The 23,120-nt window shown below is 38.2% G+C and overlaps 1 protein-coding gene across 4 annotated transcripts in view; it reads right to left on the bottom strand.

Annotated features, from left to right (window-relative positions):
- Positions 1-23,120, bottom strand: part of CHN1 (chimerin 1) — a 105,569-nt gene that overhangs the window by 43,309 nt on the left and 39,140 nt on the right. For all 4 annotated transcript variants that reach the window (XM_067299028.1, XM_067299030.1, XM_067299029.1 and 1 more), the window contains one exon: positions 10,495-10,783. In XM_067299028.1, the coding sequence (XP_067155129.1) occupies positions 10,495-10,783 (289 nt within the window). The remainder of the gene's footprint in view (positions 1-10,494; positions 10,784-23,120) is intronic.

Below are 23,120 nucleotides of genomic sequence, written 5' to 3'. Positions count from 1 at the left end.
ATAAGCTTGGGGTACAGTTTCATTTCTTAAATTCAGTTACTGAAAATGAACAAAACATTTGCCCAGCATAACTTCTTCTTCTTATTTAACCATGTTTATCTCATCTTACTAGGCAATTTTTTATTTGTACTGCCAGCATCAACTAGCATTCTAAGTGATATTGCTTATATGACTTCTAACATTGTTATTGTTTGCATTTTCAACGATAAAAATACCCCAAGAGGATTAACCCGTAAGCCCCACGACAAGTTATCTAGTAAACTCTCAGCATATCAACTTGCTGAGCAATGAGTCTGCTTAAAGAACTTCTGTTTATGACAAGGTGATTGTCAGCTTCCAAGCAGCAGGCTGCAGCTCTGAGACAAATGCTAACGGGGATTTGGAGTCTGAAGCGAACGTGAAGCTGTCACTTACAGACTGAACACTTCCAATTCTGTGAAAGACACAAACCTACATGATACTCTTGGAATTTTTAACTATTTGTATTGAACGCATTCTTACTCTAATCTTCAGCCAAGTCACAGAAATGCTTGCGTGCAAACATAATTCACTATCATATTAGTTTTGGTAAATACTTCAAGACTTTTCTGGCAATATAAAATCACTGCAAACCCTCTTCAGCCAACACTATTTGATACATAAGGCATAAAGCTTTTAAAACATTTCACAATTACATGTAGAAAGGAAACAGGGAATATAACCTTTCATATTTTCACAGCATTCATTCACTCTGCTCTCATTTAGGAAAGGGAAAAGGTACTTGCCTTCAAGTGCTACTAATCTAATCCACAAATTGGAAACCATAAAAAATGTATTAATTCACATACACTTAATGTTTAATAGGAGACGTTATCCTTTGTGATTCTAGCCTTAATGTTTCTTAGGCAACCTATTTCAACTGCTTTAACTCTAACCAAATACAATAATAATTCTCACAAAAATTATACCAGCTAAGTGCATTATAATATGATCTTCACTATTAGAAAAACATGATCCTGCAGTTATTTTTCAAGTTGTGTTGAAGTCAAGAGTATCAGTACTAATACGACAAGGGTTAGAGCAAAAACAGTTCTCAGAGAGTCAGATTTTTCAACTTGATGGCTCTTAGTTGCTTAAACATTAGGACTGTAATAACAGCAAATGCCAGAAGTGGCACAGTTCCTAACTGCTGATGCCATGCGGACAAAAAGGTTAAATATAGAAAAGTTCTATGTTCTAAAAGTTAACGTTCTAGCTAAGACTTTGGAAAACTCTCAGAGTTGCTGTCTTTGCTGACAACTAGTGTGACAGGTTTGAAGTAATAAGAGCAAGCAGTTTATTGAGCTTAGTAACAAAACTGCTCTCCTTACTTTGCTCATATTTGGAACAAAAAAACATTCAGCTAGAGATGAAAATGAAGCAGGAGAAATTTTATCTGAAAATACCTTCTTCTTGTGAAAGACAAAAAGGAAAGAAACAAGGGTTAGAACAGATCAACTCTTGCAGCATTAACCACAGGGTAAATGATTCTTTCTTTTTCCTTTCATAGACTAATACATCCAAATACTTCATTTAGCCACCTCTAACTACTTCTCTTTCTGCTCTCAGTTCTAAAACAAGCACTTTACTCTTCATGGGTCTTATGGTTTGGTAACCACTTATATGAATGGGCAATTATCAGTGGACCAGACGTGCCTGCCTATCATGGGATTATCCAGCTGAAAAGGGGATGACACACCAGACCTCCATCGCTCTATGGCCTTTTGATCTTTGTATAGAAGCCAAATGATAAGAATTTGTATGTGTGAGCATGTAAACAGTGACCAGTGTAAACCTACTTATTTCCCCCCTCCCATCTAATAAAAAACCATACCACATTGCAAACAGTAAGGAGAAAATGGAGCTTGTATGAACAAGGATAGAAGTAAGTGGAGAAAATGCATGGTACGCAGACTCTCTTAACACAGAGTTATGCAGGGTATAGCGTTGCAGAGGGTATAAAACACAAGACATCTTGGATATTAGTTCACAGAAAAAGGTGCCACTAGCAACACTTCCTGCAGCCCCTGGCTCTTCCTTGCGAGTCTCATATTCAGCTAGTGACCAGACCTGACCCTGCTTAGTTTATGAGATTAGACACAATCGCAGCCCAAGGTGATTATCACCAGCTATACAGTGTCACATTATAAAGTCTAAGTGAGGTAAGAAACTTGTAAATAACAAAATTATCCCTTTATAGGTTTCTTAATTCAACAGTCCAGTCTGTTTCCTGTAGAAGCGATTAGTAATAGAAAATAATTAGGAGATGCCAGATGGGAGGAGGAGTTTAAAAAAAAAAAGAAAAAAAGACTCAAAACTCACACAGCTAAGGAAACAGAACAACAAATGGCAGAGCTGCCAGCTAGCAACCCACTGCAGTCCCTCAGAGTCCTGGAAGCTCTTTGCATAAGTAATAAATGACAATCACATGCCTCCTTTAGCAACTGCTCTGAAAGGATACCCCACCTTCTCTTTTTTGTGACCACTGGAAAGATTATGCAGTCGTGAGAAGACATAAAAAGTCATGGAGAAACCACAGTTAAAAAAAAAAAAAGCCTTCGTTTCCTTATATATGGATGTGAGGCTTACCCTCTGTACACACAGACAGCCTTTCTGGAAAACACCAGTATAAGGTCCACAGGGAAAGGAAAGCAGCAGACTCCTACAGAATATGAGGACTGAAGCCATGGCAGCCCTCCCTTGCTCATGAGGATCTGAGGTGGACCTCTGTATTTCCCCAGCTAAGGTCTGCCAGGATGGGCAAATCTCTCTTCATCTAAAGAGCACCTGAATGTAGCCATCCTCTTCAAGAGCTAAGGGACATTCCCCCTCCCTATGATCCTGCCTGCACTAGGCTATGCCAATTAAAAAGGAGGGAAACTTCTGCCACTGAATAAGAGAAGCTGAGGATATAGTGTACTTCTTGAAGGACATTGGGAAGAACTGCATTTTACTAGCCAGGGCCTCACACCAACTTACCTCTCACAGCACTCGGAGAAACACAGGAAAAGAATAACTTATTCATCACTAATGGCTTCATTTTATCAGTAACAACACACCTGGTGTTCTTCAGACTGAACTGCACGGCAACTGCACTGCTGTACAGCCTTTCTGACAGTTATGCCCGGCATTCATTTTACAAAGGCTTGAGGAGGCACAAGGCATATACGGGGGGCAATGACTCCCGACAGTTTTGCTGAGGGCCTGCTCTGTGAGTTCGAGGGGACATTCAGGAACCGAATTCTTCTCCTCAGGACTGGACCCCTGACTGCTCATGGCAGCTGGCCATCTCAGTATAATTAGACACTGCACTAATGTATCTTCCTGTATAAATCTCACATGCCAGATCATGAAAAAGCCACGCTTACATGATAAAGCACAAGGTCACATGACAAATCATCTCAGCAGGTTGTCGAGTGACTTGTATCTATGAAAAAAGGCTGAAGTGTGGTGCTTATCCTCAACCGTGCGTAGCTACAAAACGGTAGGGAAACATCTCTGTAGGAGTAGCAGCATGACAGGAGGTGTGTTGTGCATTTGAAATGCAATGTGACTTAAACCCCTCCTAGATGTCTGAAGTTTGTGCTGCTTTATTTATTTTTAACTTTGAAATACTAGACCAATAGTAAGCACTCAGGCTACCAACACAGGCATGCAACTTTCATTTCACATTAATACCACACATCATTATGTGGGCATTAAATTAACTGTGCTTTGGAGGTAAAGGCAGGCAGGTGAAGGTCCTGAGGGGTTAACTGGAATCAGCTGGGACCCTGTTTGTACAGTGAGGCACTCACCGAGTACAGCTGGGCACCTACGGGGAGCTCCCAGGGAGAGAGGGATGGAGGAATTCAGGCCGGGGCACGCAGGTGAGCCACGAACCCCGATTAGCACTGGAGCCAAGCTACAGGCCCAGTTAGAGACCGTTAAAAAAAGTCTGGCCTGTTAACTCACCCTTGTTAAGCATGAGCTATTGACAAGAGAAAAGGTAGATATTCTGTGACCTGGGAATTACTATTGGCAAAGTTTATGCCTCGTTTGGGAGCTCTGAATCTTAGAACAAGATCAGTATATATAATCTTCTTAATGTATCAATTTTACTGCCGCATTGAACATAAATAAGAGCTTAGGTTACTTTAAATGAGTATGAATGGAAAAAGCACTCTGTAGTTTGTAGCAAAGATAATTTTCTTCATGCTGATGCCTGCATGCTGGACACCAAGTGCAATTAGCTTGCTTTTCTCAGGTCTTAATAAACATATAATTAAATTAAAAATTTATGCTTATAAAAACTTTTCATAACCATTTGCAGTCTTATTTTGAAAGATATATATGGCATATATATGCCATATACAATGGCATATATGGTAGCAGAGCCCTACCACTATAAATGCTAAAGCACAGAAAGTGAAGAGGAGGAAGACTGAGGGTGGGGCAATCTATGCTGAGTACGAAGCTGCTGATAAACTGGAGTAGCTACCTAAAAAGACTTGTCTTTCATTCTGTTAGGAACTTTCTTGGTATTGACAAAGTTGTCTGTGCTTTGAAGTCTCTGCTGAAAGATGGGCTAAACCCAGAAGAAATAAATAGAAGTTTTTGCCTTCCACAGAGTTATGTTTTATTTATAAATTACATTAAACTTACAGAGTGATTGTCATGGACACCCGCGCAGGGACTGGAAAGGAACATTTGTGCAAAAAGAGTTGACAGTCTCCTCAAGTTAACCCATAGGATTCTTCAGTGTTCAGTGTCTTTAAATGTACTTTAAGGTAAACATTTATCAATTGTATTTTTAACAGGATTATAGCTTTGTTGCTAGCCTTGTTCTGGCTACAGCTGGTCTAGAGTTTTATATATTACATGCCCCTCTCTTCCTGATAAAATTAAGTCAGTTCTAATAAGCGAAAAAAACGCATCAAACAACTTCCAGCATCAAGATTTCTCCACTCTCAAAAGTATACTTTCTTTCCTGATAATTAAGACAATGTCCCACTATCAGTCCTAGTACTGGTATTACTGGGCACTGAATAATGTTGCCAAAGGCTATCTTCTTCCATCACGGACCTTGCTAAGGGGGCTTATGCTTTTATGACAGACTATTGTAACTTCCTCTGCTAGATTTGCTGATACCCTTTCACTGAAGATAAAATGAGCCTTGGCGAAGGAAGCCTTTTAAGCAGATCTTACTGACTAGCAGATCTGAGTACGAACAAAAGTAGTAGTGTCCTTAATGAAAATATACATAGCAGTTCAAGGTTGGAAAGTGAGACTGGTCTCTCTGTGAACACACATAACTATGACCCTTGATTTTGTATGTGGAGCCTGTTATGAATCCATTAGAAACATACACAGAAACTGCAATTAACTTTGAGCTCTTTGGATTATCTTTGGAGGCAAACTTAAAAGTATGTTTCCTACTATAAACATGCGGATTTATGTTTCCAAATCTCCCTGACCAGAGCTGCAGACAATCAGACAGAATTCATCATTATGGAGGAAAAAATGGTATTACTACTATAATCATTAAAAATATAACAAAAAAGTTCTTTTGTTGGATGACTGCTGCTATGACAAACCTCTCAACTCCTTCCATCTTTAGGAATTTAACTGGATGCAGTAGAGTCTAGAAGGTTTTTTTAATTGATTTGCAGTTACTGAAAAGTTTCTTGATGAAATACTACTTATCACCAATGTAAAAAAGAATAAATGCTATTCAGTTGCTATCCTAACATTAACCTCAGCATTTCATTCTGAAAGAGTAACTCATAAGTGAAATTTTCATTTTTTCATAACTAACATTAAATCTTGGATGAAGCATTCACACAATTCCTTATGCCAGTATCTTAAAAGTATGTCAAAATGAAAAAAAGTTTTAATTTCATGTTGTGCGGGGCTTTCAAGAAGGATTTTGACGTATATATCTGGCTATTTATTAATTTCAGAGAGCTACTATTTTTATAAGGTATCTAACTGAATTAAGTCATCTGCTCCAAGACCATAATTACCTTTGAGGATGAAGAATTTGCAGAGATCCATTAGTATTCAAGGACATGGGAAGAGCAGTAAATGTATGATAATACCCAGTATGATAGTGGGTATTATTTCCACTTCCTCATTAGGCCATACAGACCTAATCCGAATGGGAAACCCTCTTTCAAAAGGATCTCAAACCTCTTTCTTAATACGCAGACCATGATGGCTGCATAATTTTGAGTTCTGAACAACCTGCAGACTGTTTTGGGAACCAGCATTATCTTTTTAGCACAGCAGCTACAACACCTACTCAGGGCATTCAAGCATGACAAGCACTCTCCTGTTTTCAATCTCTACTCCTCCAGTTATCTATTAATTCTTTAATAGGTCATTAAAGTCATAAATCATTAACCAAGAATTATTTTATTTTTAATATATACCTGCACATGGCAAGCAGTCAAATTCCTTCTCATAATCAGTGAAGCACAGGCTGGGTGGTGGATTAGATTCTCATGCTTTCCCCATTAAAACTGTATCTTAAATCACACCACAATATGGTCTCTTGCAGGACTCAGTACTTATGAGTACTGCGATTTGTGTCCTACAACCCTCATTTAATGATTACATAATTTTTGTCTTTTCATATTTTACCATCTTTAAATCCCTCCTCTTTTCTAAGGCTCATTTTTAATGTATTGCACATGACAATTCACCCAATGTCCATTGAATTCTTCTACTATAAATTAATTGCTGAAAAGAGTGGGGAACAAATAAAGTAGTATTAATGTATACTGGGAGACACCTAACATACCTTTGTGGCATTCCCAGTCACTGACTCATACCAGATTCACTGCTAGGCAAAGGGCTCTTTAATATTTCATTTTCAAGTTTGAGGTGTGTTCTCTGGCTGCCCACTTTCATCTACTTGATTTTATGACAGACAGTGAAATTACATTCCCACCAGCTGTTCCACAGTCAGAGCCTGTGTGTCTCTTCATTCCTTTTTCTCAAGAATTTATCTTTTATACACCACTTACATAACACAGGATTGGGCAACAGTCGCAGTTGCAAGGTTTAGATTCAGATCTGAACATTCTCAGAATCTGCAAATCTGGGAAATGTATTTTTGCTCAGGGTGATCTCTGTTCAAGACCCAGGCTTTTCCCTCTGCTTACTGATGAAGAAGCATAAGGTGAAAAGTTAGGGAGAAGACTATGATTTAAAACTGATAAAGATGCACAACTGCCAATACTGCACCTTGAAGAAATTTTCTTCTTCAGCATCCCTAGGACAATGTTGTAGCACACAGCTTTGGCTATTTGGATCATAAGGCAATGTTTTTCTTGTTGTACTTTGGACAGTTTTCTTTGCATTCTTTGTTAGAATTGTCAATATCAATTCAGTAATATATTTCATATTGGATAACAAGAATGTACTCTTCCATCTCTCTCACCAAAGAGAAACTACTTGACCTATTTATAAGTGTGCTACAGGAAAGCTTCTTTATACCATAGTTAAATTATTCAAATGTCTGTTCATAATAAGATAAACGTTATTATAAATTTAAGCTTTCAAAGAAATATCAATAAAAATCAGGAGCCTGCAAAAAGACCTTCTGAGCAATTCAGTAGAGCATTTCTATCTTTTTCTTGTTTCATTTTATGTATTATTATTTTACCCAAAATACTTCTAATCTAGCAGAGATACTGGGCCTTCTGTTTAACTGGAGATGATGTAATCTCTCCTGTGTTCCTCTCTGGTAGAGTATTACCATTTTACAGTAGGTAGGCTTTTAAAAAGGTCAGAGAATCATTTCCTGTCATCTAGCACTTGGAATCATGTTTTAAATGCAAATAACTCATCCTACAAGCATATATATCATGACTTTACTGTTTTTTATATAACTAACTGACACTGGGAAATTCCTACCAAGTGTGATGCAGCCGCCCGTTTGTGCAGTCCTCAAATCACTCAGTTGTATTAGTCCCATTTGAACCTGAGCCAGTTCACCCAAGCTGTCACGGTGACAGCATCAGTGGGTGTGCAAGTAGTCAAGCGCCCCAGTGAGTGACAGGAGCGTTTGGACAACCCCCCAGGGTCTCTTCTCCCCCTTCTTTCCCCCCATACCTGCCTTGGCTCTCGGTGCACCAACACACTCGCCATGAGATACCCAGCAGGGCCATTGCTGGGTCTCTCTCCCTTCCCACTCTCCCCTGCCCTATGATGTGCAGAGGAGGGAGAAATGATTCAGCAAGCTTCACCTGGAACCTGGGGCTTATTCCAAGTGCGGATGTTGCTACTGGGACTAGGTGTTTGTAATGCGGTTGAATGCCTTGTACCCCTTGGAGATTCGCTAGGTGAAGTGGCATGCTGGACTCTCTGTGTCATCTTCCAGCAAAGGCCCTGAGAGGTGTAAAATCAACAGAGATGTGCCCTCTGCTCCATTACAAAGACCACTCTATGCCCTCCCTGGGTAGCCTAGGATAGTAATCCCAACTGGATGATAGCTTTGAAGTTAAATAGAAATCTCTCCATTTAATTATACTATGGTGCCTTGTTGTTTCCACTCAGGGGTTGGCATCAATATGTTTCCAAGACAAATAAAGTGAAAAGACTCAAAAGCCGGGCTTCAGGCCAATCAAGACCATTGCAATTGAACTACCCTGCACGTGAAGCAAGTTTAGTTGCTTATAACTTTCAAACAAATGGTGTGGGATGCTACAATTACATGACTAATCTCTCTAAAGGCTTATCATCTAAAATTTCAATCTGAGACAACTACTTAGTAATTCTTGAGCTATTTCATGAAAAATGTTTCATGAGAATATGTATGTTTTGTTGATGAGTTTGACATAACACCATGCATTCTATAGAAAAAACAGTATCCTTCAGTAATAATCACTGAAATCCCTTTACTATGAAAACTTTTTCACCAGTCTAAGAAATGTTGTCATAGAAGAGAATTCTGTTGACACTTGAAAGCTGCTATTAATTTTACCAAAGAAACCTTAAATAGTGACTTCCAGAACCATTTGTGACTTTGGGGAGATTTTCACCCAGCCTTTGCATTACAATGAACCCTCTGTGATAACATGCAAAAAAAATTCTTTTGAAACAGCACACTGCAAGTCAGTGGCTGTCAGGAGCTGTAACTGGTAAGTCATATCTCTCCTGCTAGTAATTAACAGGCAAGAAGGCAGATATTTAACATGGTCAGCTGGCATCAATATGCTCACCAATATTTCTTGTGTCAAAACCATCTGATCACAATAGGATTTAGTGTATTTTAAGTTGGGCACTTCATCTCTCAGTAAAGTCAGTGCAGCATGGTAGATTCTGCTAGAGGAAGACTCAACCAACGTTATGAGCTTCCTATCTCTGTGGACTCTATACGGAGCTTAGTATCACAATTTAGTCATGTATGTTGGAAGCCCTCAGTGTGACCTTTCCTCTCCCTCTTTGAGGGTGTCAAGACAAGCTGAGATCACAGACTTATATTTCTGACTGGGAGGAGAAACAAATGATCCAAACTCAGGTTAGTATTTCTTCTGTGTGCTATAATAGTATATTAGATACTTCTAACTTCATTGTGAAATGAGTGAAATAGGGGAGCATATCAGTGTTATACACGCACTAATACGTAGACATTTAGCAAAAAAATTCTAAAATACATTTTTAAAAGACTTTCATATGTGGGCTTTTCAATAAGCAGAAAGTATTTAGTTTAAATTGATGGAATTTATGTTTTCTTTAAGTTTAGTCCCTGTCACATGAACAAAGTTTCAGGCAGTTGCTTTGTCTGCCTGATACTGTCACAGCCTCCTTTAATGTTTCTATTTTTCACTGGTTCTAAGATTTTTTTGTTGTTGTTCATTTTTCATTTTTTATCCAGGATGCAGTTGATAATGCAACTCTCTGAAGAGAGCAATCCTTCATAAGTCTGGCTGAGGCCAAAAATAGTTCTGTCAATTTCTGACAGGCTGAACTTAGTCAAGTGAAATGTTTTAACATTTTATCATCTTAATGAACAGGCTTATTTATAATGTGGACAACTTTACTGTCATTGTATGGAGACGGCTGAGTAGATTATGGAATGCATTTTGTTTGATGACTGCTGAATAGATTAAAGAATATATTTTTGGACCAAAGGGCAATTGTCTTAGACACTGTAAACAATTTTAAGATGAAACACCCTTAGCCCATTTGAAATAAAGGAGAGACATAATGGTAACATCTATAACTCTGAAAATAACTGAAGAAAGGGACCTGACAATGAAAAGTAACAAATCTCTGAATCACAGAAATTTGCAGTATGCAAAAATTACCATTAAAAAAACCCAACAAACTATAACCATTTTAAATTTTACTGTTAATACAATACTTTACATAATTATGTATACTAAATATCTACAGATACCTTTAGTATTTTATAATAGAGGGGGGCCGAAAGTATAAATAGAAAGTCTAACAGAAAAAAAAAAGCATGGGTTAACAATTGCTTACCCTCTTTTCTGCTACCTCATCCTCTCCTGTAGACTCTTTGCCATCATGTGCATCTCTCAGGGTTGGCATATGTTTTTTGTGTGCTGGCTCTCTGTTTAAAGTTGTATATCCTATGTGTTCATAAATTGGATTTATTGTCATCTTGGCAATGTATTCTGCTGCCTTGGTTTCAATATAAAGAGTAATCAATCCATCTGTCACCAGGTCATGGATGGACTCAAAACGTTTCTCCCCAACAAAGTGCTTTCCATCGTAGTAGAGTCTGAAGTTTCTGGTTTGACTTCCAAATCTGCCTCAATGAAATGGGAAAGTATTTTTTAAAGAACAGTAAGCAAGAGTAAAGAAGAGAAAGTAAGCCTTTGCAAACAATAAAAATACTTTATCACTTAAAGCTGCAACTAGGCTCTGTGTCTTGTCCAGACGAGAACTGCAAAATTCAACTACTAAATACAGATAGGAAGGAGAGATTAACAACTGCGGATATATAGCCAAACCAGTGACTGCCCCAGAAGGAGCTGTTTGTTCTCTTATTCTTTTAGACCTTCCATTATCCTGTGGAAAAACTGAAAATTACTTCACACTCTATATGGCTTTTTTTAGTACTTTGGTACTGCATCGCTGTACTCAATTTGCTTGGCTCTGATATGAGGAGTTCTCATAATAGAGTCCTCTATTACAGCTGATCAATACGGAGTTTTGATGCAGTCTTAGACCTCTGAACCCCTGCTTTTTTGCTAAGAGGCCATTCAGGGTTCAGTTCAGCTTCAGTGCCAACAATCACACTACAGCAGAACCACTGCCAGAACTGGAGCAGCACAGGACAAAATGGCACAAGGGCAAGCATTCTTTATTGCTGGCCAAAGGCCAAGGACTAACTCTTCAAGCTTTGTACAAAAGTCCCTCTGTGTTATGCTTGTTAAGTCCTGAGCTTCAAGCAAATCTTTATAATATACAGGATATATAACCTATAAGCTATCTGGCGCTAGCAATTCTGCAGTCTGGGTGGAATAGGATTTTGTTACAGTCTTTTAACAACCATAAATAAGAATGTCAATTTTACCTGAATATTAGCACCTTTTCTAAATTTGTACTTTGAATCTGGAACAATTTTCTGCCTGGAAGCAATCTAAACATGTGAAAGCACATCAGTGTTTGCATTTGGCAACAACCAAAGCATTTCCTGCAGAGAAGATGGAAGCAAGAAGCTGCTTTCACAGCTCACTCCAGTGTTATTCCTTGGTCAGACAGCAGCAAGCGAGGCTGCTCAGGGTACCGGGCCCTTTCATGCGGTCAGATGCACCAAATAAATATTAAAAACAAAATCTGAAAGGATGGATTGCTTTTATTTCATAAACAAAAGCTTCACAAGAGATTTTTATGAATAAACTGAAGCTTTGCTGAAATGGTTCCATTTCAATGGGGCCTTGCTGAACAGGGGAAAGCATAAATTTTATACGTTGCCTCAGGTGGAATAAAGGTATTCTTCTTCCAAAAAAGCCACTATTGGAAATATGGGCAAAATCATTTGTTCTCTTGTTTTATGAATAAAAATGCCCAAACTTCCCATCCCCCTAAGAATAATCTGACACTGACTGTAATTTCAGGAGCTGTTATTTTTAAAGAGCACTCAAATGTGAGGCAACGTTCTCCTGAGGGGACTGTCAGCAGAATTCACATCCTGCTCAGTAATAAAAGAGGACACAATGTGTAGAAACTAAATGGGCATTTGACTGGAAATGAATCAGGTACTTCTATTCACATTTTTATGCAACACACACTAAAAGTTCCCTAAATGAAAATGAAGAGCAATAAATTACAAAATGATAAAAAGAAATACATTTTTACCCAATGCTAATTTAAACATAAGCTACAATTTGGACTGAATACATGGTATTCAGAAAGGAGAAAGAATGTCTTAAGTTACAGCATAGGGATAGGAACATGTTCAGGTTCATTCTTCGAAGCATCTTTCTTCAAGGCCCAAGACAGACCACGTCTTTGAGAAGACTAGGCACAAACCAGTTCTAATTGAAATGCTATTTCACTACTGAATTTTTTCTTCTCTCCTACAGATTATTTTCTGTGGGTTAAATCCAGAAGCTGGATATGACCAATACCATCTCTACATCTCCTTGTGTTCTTTGTCTATATATATCCACCATTTTAATCTTCTTCCATTACAACAGTAAGCTTTCAGAGGCATGTATTGTCTCTAAGTTTTGTATTCATCCAGCGTCAAGCACAGTAAGGGACTAGTCTATACTGGATCTCGTAAGTGGTACAGCAACATAAATACATACGTTGCTGTACAAAGCGGCAAAAACTGCTCAGCTTCAAATGTGTGGCAGGCTGGTCTTGACCATGAGATGGATTCCTTGCATGCTCTCCCTCCACTGTCAGTGAAGTCAATACAAGCTAACAGTGCTCAGCACTTGGCAGCTCCAAAGTGAGGAACTTTCACAACTTTCTGCTAAAGCCAGTGGGAATAATGCACATGGAGCAATACAAGCACTATGATGTTAGGATTTGGCAGGAGAAACTAAGTAGGTTTGAAGGTAAAGAATACCAGGCCTTACATGACAATATGCAATAGAATGATTTTTATTAAGAGGTGTATAGCAGGTGAAATGCTGTTCCAATCAGTAACATATGCTCTGACAGTACTTATAGCAGTCTTAAACAAATTGAAGGTCACTTATTGCTCTTCTTGGCTTTCTAGAAGAGAAAACATTACACCAACCTCATCAAGAGAAGATAAGGTACAGAAAAGCTTCCCAGAGCCTGTTACTAAGTACACATGATGTCTTGATTTAAATAACATCCTTCAGGGTCTAAAACAAAGTTCTGAAGAACACGACATCCAAATACTGGGAAAGAAGTTCTTAAATTTTAGAGGATTAACCCTTTTCCCATTAAAGTCAAGTAAGTGCATGCTCATATCCCAAGTTTATGTTTTCCTGAGAAGTCCCTGTGTTGTATGTCTGTTCGGACTGCTGTACACACAACATGTCTTAGAGAGCAGTATTATAAGGAATAGGATTGCAAAACGTACACAACCTTTATCCTGCTACTCCTACCCACAGGTCAACACACAAGTATCTCACAGATAACATTCCACAATTTTAATTCTTTAACAGCACCCTATTCCTAAACTCATCTCTCTTGTAAACCTCACAAGTAGACTGAAACTTCTTCCTGCATGCATCTGGGGAACGGTACATTAAATTTATTTTGGCATGTGTGGCCTTCTCAAGGTATGTTCAACTTTCTCAGTTTAAAATATATTAACCTAATTTAACAATTACCGCTTAAAGGTATTTAGATAAACAAATTAGTCTGCATCACTGTCATAATCATTTGCAAAAAGTGCTTGCATATCAACAGCAAAATGTGAAAATTTAATGTTTTTTCTTTATCTGTTTTCCTGTTTTTCTAAACCAAACTGTTTCTTCTCTATTCATTTCTTCTTTTACTGTGGGAAAATATATTGTTTTACAAATAGAATGGTATTAGCAATAAGGGGGAAAAAAAGGCCACACAAATCAAAGAACGACCAATCTCTTTCAAAGATTCCATCATCATTAACATGTCTTTAACAATCCTTAGTTTTATTTCTCTCAAATTCATTAAAATTTCTTTCTGACTGCACAATGATACTATTTTGATTAAATTACAATATAAATGCAAATGTACATGTACATTTGCAAATGATCAATTAAATTTTCAGTCCCTTCAGCCTTATTTAATATGGTTTAAATTTTTCCATTAGGAAGACTATTTCCTTATGTTTACCTTTGCTATAATGTTACTGCAGCCTGGTTAATTATACATCACCGTGGAAACTAAGTAGAGCCAAGATTTGATATTTCAACTTCCTGATGGTCTCTTCCTAAAGGGAAGCATTAGTACCAGCTGGTTTTGTTTAAGAAACAGAAAACAGGACACAGACAATGTATGTTCTCTTTTGGTTTAAACAGAGGAAGATTAGATGTTTTTCCAAGAAAAAGAAATAGACCTCTGACATGTCAAACAGTCTCATTGTATCTATTGTGCACTTGTTTGCAAGCAGCAGGACTAAAGATAAAAGACTTTTTTTATTCCAAGTTGTCTGAAAAGCAATCACTCTGTCTAGTTCCTTTGGTTGCCAATAGGGCAGAGTGGGTAACAACGTGGGAAAATGGATTAAACGATAGAGCAAATGCGGCTAGTAATAAAGGCCTGAAGAGTTGAATTAGGTATCATTCCATGAGAAAGATGGGGTTCAGACTCTCAGCTACCTACTCTGTATGCAGCATTCACTGATGAGACAAAAGGAAGACATTAATGACTAAGAGCCCATCTGCACTTTCTTACCCTTTAAGAAGATGCATTTTAGAGTCCAAATACAGAATTGTACACTAGCTATTCACCCCTTTCACAGGCTGTTTTATGATGAGAAGAGTATCTAGGCCCAAAGTAAAGATAAAAGCATTGTTTAAAATGCATAGCTGAGGCCAGACCACAGTTAAATTTAACACCCCTCAGGGCTACTCATGTCCTCATTACTTTCAATGAGTTTCACTGAGCTGAGAAAGCTTAAGTTCCGTTCATGTGAATAAAGGTTACTTGGACTTAATCTTCTGTGGAGAAAAAGTGTCTTAACTTGCTTTATGGCCAAAAGGTAGAAGTCTCACTTAAAATTAGCTGTCAGGATTTGAGCTCTAACCTCTGAAAACTCTCAACCAATTCTTAAGACTAGAGACCCAACAGTCTATAAAACAGGAATGTCTCCTGGTCATGCCGTGCTCATCTGAAAGAAAGTAAATGATTCCATGGATCCTCTTTTGGCCCATTTCCTTGTCAAAGAGGATCCTAAAAATGCAAGTGCTACATGCTGCCGAAACCTCTTCTACACAGTTATCCCAGAAGGTCTCTGACTACTGAAAGCAGCTCATTGCATTTTGGGTTTTTTTTTCCTATTGGCACCTGAATTTCTGAGGATGGCCAGGAAATTGTGCAACTTGGCATTGTCCCAAAGTGCCTGCCTGAGAAATAGCCTCATCTCCAATAATTTGTAGGTAGCAGTGGTTTTCAAGAACACAATAGGCATAAATGAAATCAAACACATTGGGGATTGAAAGTAAAGGTGCATTTTACAAAAGGGGAGCCAAAAAAACTCAGAGTCACTGGTAGAGAACAGTCACTACAGAGATTTTTCCTGTACCATTTGGAGAGGCAGCACTGGCTGGCTGGCTGGGGCATGATGAATGTTAGTTAGGTATAATGTTATCCCTAAAACTTCATCAGACCTGTGGAATGGGCAAATGCACCATAAGTGGAAAAAACGTGGCATGCTTCAGAACAGAAAACTAGTTCCAGAGCTGGACCTGGCACGTGGCTACCCTGTGCCAGGCTACCCCAGTGCAGACACAACCTTTGCCTCACTCTGTCTAATTAGGATCAGGTAAAAAAAAAATCAAAACTGGTGCTGTATCATTGACAACAGCCTCTCATTTGAGACTGAAAATTTTTTCATTGCACCGTTCCCCAGACTTCCTTCTCCAAGAGCGAAACAATGTGTGCAAATAGCATGCTGCAAATAACATAATCAGTGTGCACCAGAGCAGTGGCACCTTCCTATGGATCATGAGCAATGTCAGAGACAACACAAGTGAGAGACAATGCTCTAGGGCAACAGCATAGATAACAGCTGCTAAAAACAATGAAAGCTAGAAAGCCTTATCAGCTCTTGGGACTATAATGGTGTGTGTTTCACAAATAAATGTAACAAATAAGTTTTCTTTTTTTCTCAATGTCTTATTTTAGCAGCCTCACTGATTTTCAGCATCTCACACCTTGAACAAATGCCAGCTGATCAAGGAACATGTATGTCATTAATACGCAGTAAGATCACTTAACACTTAAGATCATGCTTAACAGTGTTCTTGACTACTAATAGATTATTTGAAAATAATATGGTTGGTTTTGAAATGTAGCTCTTGTACAGGTGTATTACCCATTCTTGGTACTGTGTTTTCATGTCCTGTTCCATTTAAACTTGATAGAAGTCACTGGAATTGATTTGATGATTGAATCAGAATCAATATGAAAGCTCTGGGCAATGTTTTACTGCTTTCTCTATTGGATGTGCTTCCTGGGAAGAAAAGGATTAATTCCTCACAAGGCTAATATCTTATTTGCTCCCCACTGTAGTTAGCGATTAAGATACACTTGAAGTTATATCTACATGGGAAAGTAGTAGAAGCTTGGTATTTTTTCCTTAAATGAAAGCAGTCCTTTAGACACTCATATTGACATGCCTGGAATAAAAACCTTCTGGAAATGTTACCAGCAAGAAGGTCAGTGATTTTTGCAATTTCACATTAAGCAAATACTTAGGCTCCTTTACCAAAAATTTCAGACTTAATTTTAGTGCGTGACTCATGCTACTGAAATTTTTTCTATTCTTTTAAAACGGAACTTCCAAGTTAAGATACTACCTATTACCACTTTCTGTTCAGCAAATTTCAAAATATGGATACAAATTTTACTCTCTGCCCACATATAACATGTTCATTTTGGGTCATATATGATATTCTTTTCCAAATAAATTTAGATGTAGAACAACATCAGGCCTGTAATGAAAATTCCACTGCAGTCTTTACTATGGAGAAGGAAGTGCCATAGCATTATGCTCAAACACGCTCATTTTTATTTCATTTACAGCAGTTTCTCCTAAAAGGATTTAAATTACTCATTACTGTCATACTTCTTTGCTTGTACAGGTTTTCTCATCCTAAAAGCAACTTGCTCCTGCAAATGGATCTTACTAAGACAACATGCATATTTTTATTTAGTACATCAAGAAAACCTGAGTGGATGACACAAAGTTAAAATACAAAGAAGCGTCCTTATCATAAAATAGCTCTGCAAGTGTAATTAGTTTATACCATTCAGGCATTATCTATGATCTGCTAGGATGAAAAACTAAGAACTACAGGTTTTTGGAGAGGGGAGTGGGAAAGTATGGTGGTGGTGGTGGTGTTGCTTTTCTTTTTGTAATATACTCCACAGGGAATTCTTCAAGGTCTCAAATTTTATACTGAAACATGTCATAATGGCTTCTTTTTCAAAGCTTCCTTTAGATTAAAAAGAACCACAGTAAGATTTTTGTTCCAGTGAGATTTTGTCAAATCTGAACTAACTTAAACCACTATTAAGCCCAGATTTAGAATGCAGGTTTACTTAAAGCTATTACACAATGTGCAACTTATTTAAAGGTCATTTTCTCAATGTATTCTACCTCTGAACTTCTAGAAGGCACTCATTTTTTTGGAAAAACTGTGATTTGCCAGCATACTCATTCTGCTCTCTAAAATGATTTTTCCACAGAGCTGCATTCCTTGGTAACAAACAAGCACAGTAATACAGGATGAAACATTTACAAACTTTTTTAAAAGTTAAAAAAAAAAAGTAAAGTTTTCTTATTGCTATGTGCAAAAACGCAACCTACAAACCTGGTTCTATGTATGGTAATGCAAAAGATTCACTAAAGCACAACCAAAAAAGCCATAGGTAGGTGGGTGTTACAGTAGTGGCAGGTACTATTACTTCCAGGATGAAAACCTGAAGCACTTCTGATACATATAGCAATATTTGATGGTTCACAAAAGCAAAAATCCTTTGTGGAAAAGACTTATAAAGATTATACTGTATATAAAAGATGTATAAAACAGAAATAGCATTTTTCATCAACAGATTTCAGTGTGCTGCCTCCATTTCCATATGAAGAAACAGAGTGGTTAAATAAATTGACCACAGCAACCGAGTGGGCCAATATCATAGTGTAGCACCCAAGACTCTTGGTTCCTGTGCGCTCTATTAGACACTCCCAGTTTGCAGTGCAAGTGCACAATCCACGTGGTGCATCCACGAGTACAGAGACTGTAGGCAGAGCCAGAAACCAGTTTCTGTGATTTGGCAGGGCAAGCTGACACACAGAGGGAAACAGCATATGAGGTGACTGCATATTAGTGATTTATGACATGACATCTGCACACAATAGTCTGAATATACTGCAAAACATTTAGACTATTGTATGTATGATAGTTACTGAAAGAAGTCTAGATTGCACTATCTAGCAGCAGCTAAAAAATAAAAGCGTTGTACTATCAAGTCTTTTGAAATAAAGTTACATTTTAATGCACTAAACTAAAATCAGAATTAAACTATTCAGGGGAATGTATTAGATGCCTTAGCATTTTCAAAATAGTGTTACGTTGGTAATGAAATCAATAGACTGCTTTACATGGATAACCCCCCATAACATCTCTTGACCACGGTTACTATTCCGCAGTGTTTTACTATCTATAAGAATTTAATTCTCATAGGAAGATGCCTGATCTGCTGTTAAAATGTTTTGTAAATTTACAGTGGGAGAGAACAGATGATAAACACTCACTGTAAAGTAATATGTCCATTAAAATTACCTATCATACCAGAGATTCTTCATTTTAACAGGATTCAGTGAAACAGAATAAATTTAAAAGATTTCATCCAGCTGGTACCCTAGCTTGTTGAGAACACATGTAGCACATACAAATACAAACACACATCTAGCTTGAGTATTTAGGTATGGCTTGAAAGAAAAGAATTTTTTTTTTGTCTACCAACAGCTCAGCAATAAAGACTCACAGTTTTTCTATTATTACATTCTGTTTTTCTAGAATAAAATTTCTTCCTTGGTGCAAGTGCAGCAGTAGCTAGGGAAGATCTCAATTTATTACTGAAATGGTTAGAGTCCATTTACTCATCTCAAGTTATAAAAGAAAAAAAAAAAAAGACCTTGATTCTCTTCCTAGCACCCATCAAATCAGGAGTAGCTACACTGAACTCAGCTGAGTTACATCTCCCTCATTGAGAAGGAGAAGGAAGAGAAAAACTGGGCCAAATAACATTTATTGTTGTCAGTTGTTTTGGTGTTTGAATAATTCATAAATGTTTTGATGAAAACTATTATGAGATTAAACAATATGAGGCTATTGGTGTTATTTTGAAAGCATATTTATACCGTGCCGATAGTATTTACAGCTGAAGGACTTTTTGTACTTATTGATGAAGCATAGGAAAAAAGTTGTCTCCCCAAACACACAGATTTATATATTTCAAAAGCATAAAAAAGAACAGGCCAACTAAAGGACTAACTCAAAAATACGCTTCTAACTAGCACTTTCTAAAAGCAGTAGAGCAAAAAGGCAATCCAGTAGAACCTGCAGAAGAGAGAAAAGAGATCTCCTTTTTAAAAGCGAGAGAATGGGGAAAAGGAGAGAGCAAGGCCAGGCACACTATGTACATGTAAAGATATACATACTCATGTTTCATTATCAACTTATTGTATCATATTTTGACTTTTTACTACTTCAACTATGGCAGTGCCTAGAAGCCTCAATCCAGATAGACATTATGCACCATAAAAATAGCCCAGGAAAGACTCCCTCTCAAGAGCTGTGCCTGAGGGTCTCCTGAGAGATGTGGCACAACGTTTCAGTTCCTTGTCTAGGCTCCTCCTCGGCTTCATACTGAACAGACACGTGAGACAAGATGGGAAGAAAGTAACAGCCTCTCTGATGGAGAACTGAGGCACAGAGAAATTTAAAGCCTTGAGCTAAGCCATACAGGAAACTGAAAAGTGAACCCAGACCTTCCCGGCTCCCTCACAGTGCCTCATCAAAAGCCCAAGCACCTTCAGCGTGCAACAGGTTACGGCAGGTCTGTGTGGCTCAGCAGGAGCCACAGTCAAAGGTGAACAGTATGCTCTGCAAGGACATGATAAAACGCACATAAACTATGTGCACTGAATACAGCTCTTGGACAAGTTACCAAAAAGTTCAGAACACCACCAAAGCATAGACAACTTCTCTGAGAGGAGCTGAACTTACACTAGCAGGATAAAGTCTGCAGCAAACTGAATTGCCAAAGATAAATTAGACATTCTAGGCAAAAGAAAACAGCTGACAACAACAACAGATGGGAAGAGGAGGGAAGGAGAACAGGAACACAGCAAGAAGACATGAACCATAAGGAAAAAAGCATTCTCGCCTGTGGGAGGGCCTAAGTAGCCAGTTAATCACCCATTAAGGTTAGTAGCTATTTATTATTGTTCTGTATACTTAAGCGAAGCCATCTCAGTAGTGCCCAGGCGCACTTATGCAAGACAGATCCTGAGCAGGACAGCCATTCCAGCCGCTCTGGTCTGCACTGCCTACAGCAATTATCCTGTACAGATCTCCACATTAACAAAAGGTGAGACTTGCACAGAGCACTAATTTCCAAGGGGAGCATATTCCAAAGCCAAAGCCCCCACCTAACACTATTCTCTTTTCACCTTCTTTGCCATCATCTTTTTAGCTGCTTTGACCTATCCCTCATTGGGATCAGTATCCAAAATACTCCAGCCAAACAATCAAGGTATCATGAGAAATGTACCCACATGGCAGAAATAAGCACTTTCTGAGCTAACATGAACCCAGGAAGGACTACTCAAATCCAGTGCGATTTCTGTTTTCATCTGATAGCTTACTGGCAGTTCATGCACAGAGCAAAATGCTGATGGAAGCAGTTGCAGCAATCTGCCCTATATAAATGGCAGATAGCTTTAATTTGCATCTGCTGAGCTTCATCTATTTGTCCTCTTGAATAGTAAGCCATTTTAGACAGGGATTGGGCCTTCCTCTGCATATTTTGGACACTAACAGAAAACAAAGTAAAGGACATCTCACTCAGGCCTGAATCCTCAGACCAGGTTATTTACTGGTAGCTGTACATTCCACTTTATTGTTGAAGTAACAGCATATATATTATTTAATTTGAAATTTTATTTAGAAAAAGAAACTTCCTTTACATAGAAGCTTATTTAAATACAGGTCCAACTGTTTTATATTAGAGTATAAAAGTGTGCTCCAAAATTTATCAGCACACTCAATTCCCTGAGGCTAGCTCTAGCTCGTATGATGTATCCAGCCAACAGGATGACAGGTTTAGTTTCGGCAGAATTTAAGCTTTCATAAAAGAAGTATTTGGCTCTTCACAAGGAAAAATAAGCCCAGCGCATTAGCTGGCATACCTGTTGTGTCAGCCTGTTAAAACAGCTTTAAGCATGAACTGTTTCCTTCATCAAAACAAAGCCCCAGATACTGCGAGTGGCTGACTTTTGAAATGCTCCCGCGAGCTCTGTGCGCCTGGAAGCCTGGAGGGCAGGACGAGCCCTTCCCTTCCCCGAGAACTGCAGCCGCCCCCAGGGGAAGAAGCGCCTTTGGCATTTGATGCCGAATAAAGGAAACTGATCAAAACGCTGAAACATATTTACCCCACTGATACCTTTTGTCACATTTCGGAGCAATTCTCTTCAACCCAGCTAAGCTTTCAAGTTGGTGCGTGTGCATGCGTGTGCATATGCATATACACACAGGTGTGTAGAATTTCCCAGGTTTCTCGGTTGGAGAACAACTTGTGTAGATATTTTAGAAAGGTTTCTAGAAACTGAAATCAGCCCTTGCTACTGCCAGTGTCTGGCACAGGGCTTCAATTTGGGTAGAAAATACACAGATAGAAAGACAGGCAAAGTTTAGTCCTTAAAATGGTCTTTTTTTTTTTCTACCAACTAACATAATGTTAGAATACTATTACTATGATAAAGCGAAGGGATGTACTACTACTATTGTAACGCAGATCTCCCCATCCCTGCCTACTCATAGATCAGCTGTGGATTCAGGATAAGGTGTGGCCAAATTTTGCTATATTCATAATTAAAAAATGTAATTCCGCTTTTACCACAAAGAAAGTTGCTTCAAACAATTGTCTGTCCCTGATTCCTCTCCTACATCCCAACCTGCACAATGAGTCTTTCTAGCAGAATGCAGATGTGCAGTTTTGATCTCTGAATTTGTAGCATTTTGCACACACTGAATTTTATGCACATTAAGTAATTGCAGGGGAGTCGATGAATGTTCTGGAGGAGCACTACATGGGTGTCCCAAAAGAACCTGCTCTAAGGGAACAGCATACCACTATCAAAGCAATTGTCCTCTGAAATTAAAAAGGTTCATTTGCATCATTATACTCTAACAGTCTGTCAGTTATGTCTCCTTTAAAACATTAGTGGCCAATTTGTTAAGGTCATTTCATAATTTAGGGAGAGAGAGAATCAATATATCAAGTTCTTGGACAATACATGAAACTGCTTAAATAAACTAAGGATTAATAATTTTTTACATTAAGTTTGCCTTAACAATTCTCTCCTGATGCCACATAATCTTGAATTTGTGCCCTAATCACCTAACGTAAAGAAAGTGTGATTCATAATCACAGCTAACATTATTACTTTTTTTTTTTTTTTTAAATCATGCTGCAGAACCTTATTTCAATTCATTCTCAATATCACAACAATAGAATTTGCAGGAAGGGAAACCATGGTAACCAACTAAACGTGCTACAGCAGATATCTGCTCAAAAGAACATGCAGTACCATCACACTTCAACGCCTACCACCAGTACAATCTCTACCGATTTCCTTTTTATCCTCACCCTAATTATTACACAAGCTTTCAACCACAAAAGGCTACACTGCAAACCATGTCTTATTGTTACTG

This window comes from Apteryx mantelli, chromosome 6 (assembly GCF_036417845.1).
Source record: "Apteryx mantelli isolate bAptMan1 chromosome 6, bAptMan1.hap1, whole genome shotgun sequence".
In the NCBI taxonomy this organism is placed as follows: Eukaryota; Metazoa; Chordata; class Aves; order Apterygiformes; family Apterygidae; genus Apteryx; species Apteryx mantelli.
Note: the sequence above shows the minus strand (reverse complement) of the source record. Positions and strands in the feature narration are given on the sequence as shown.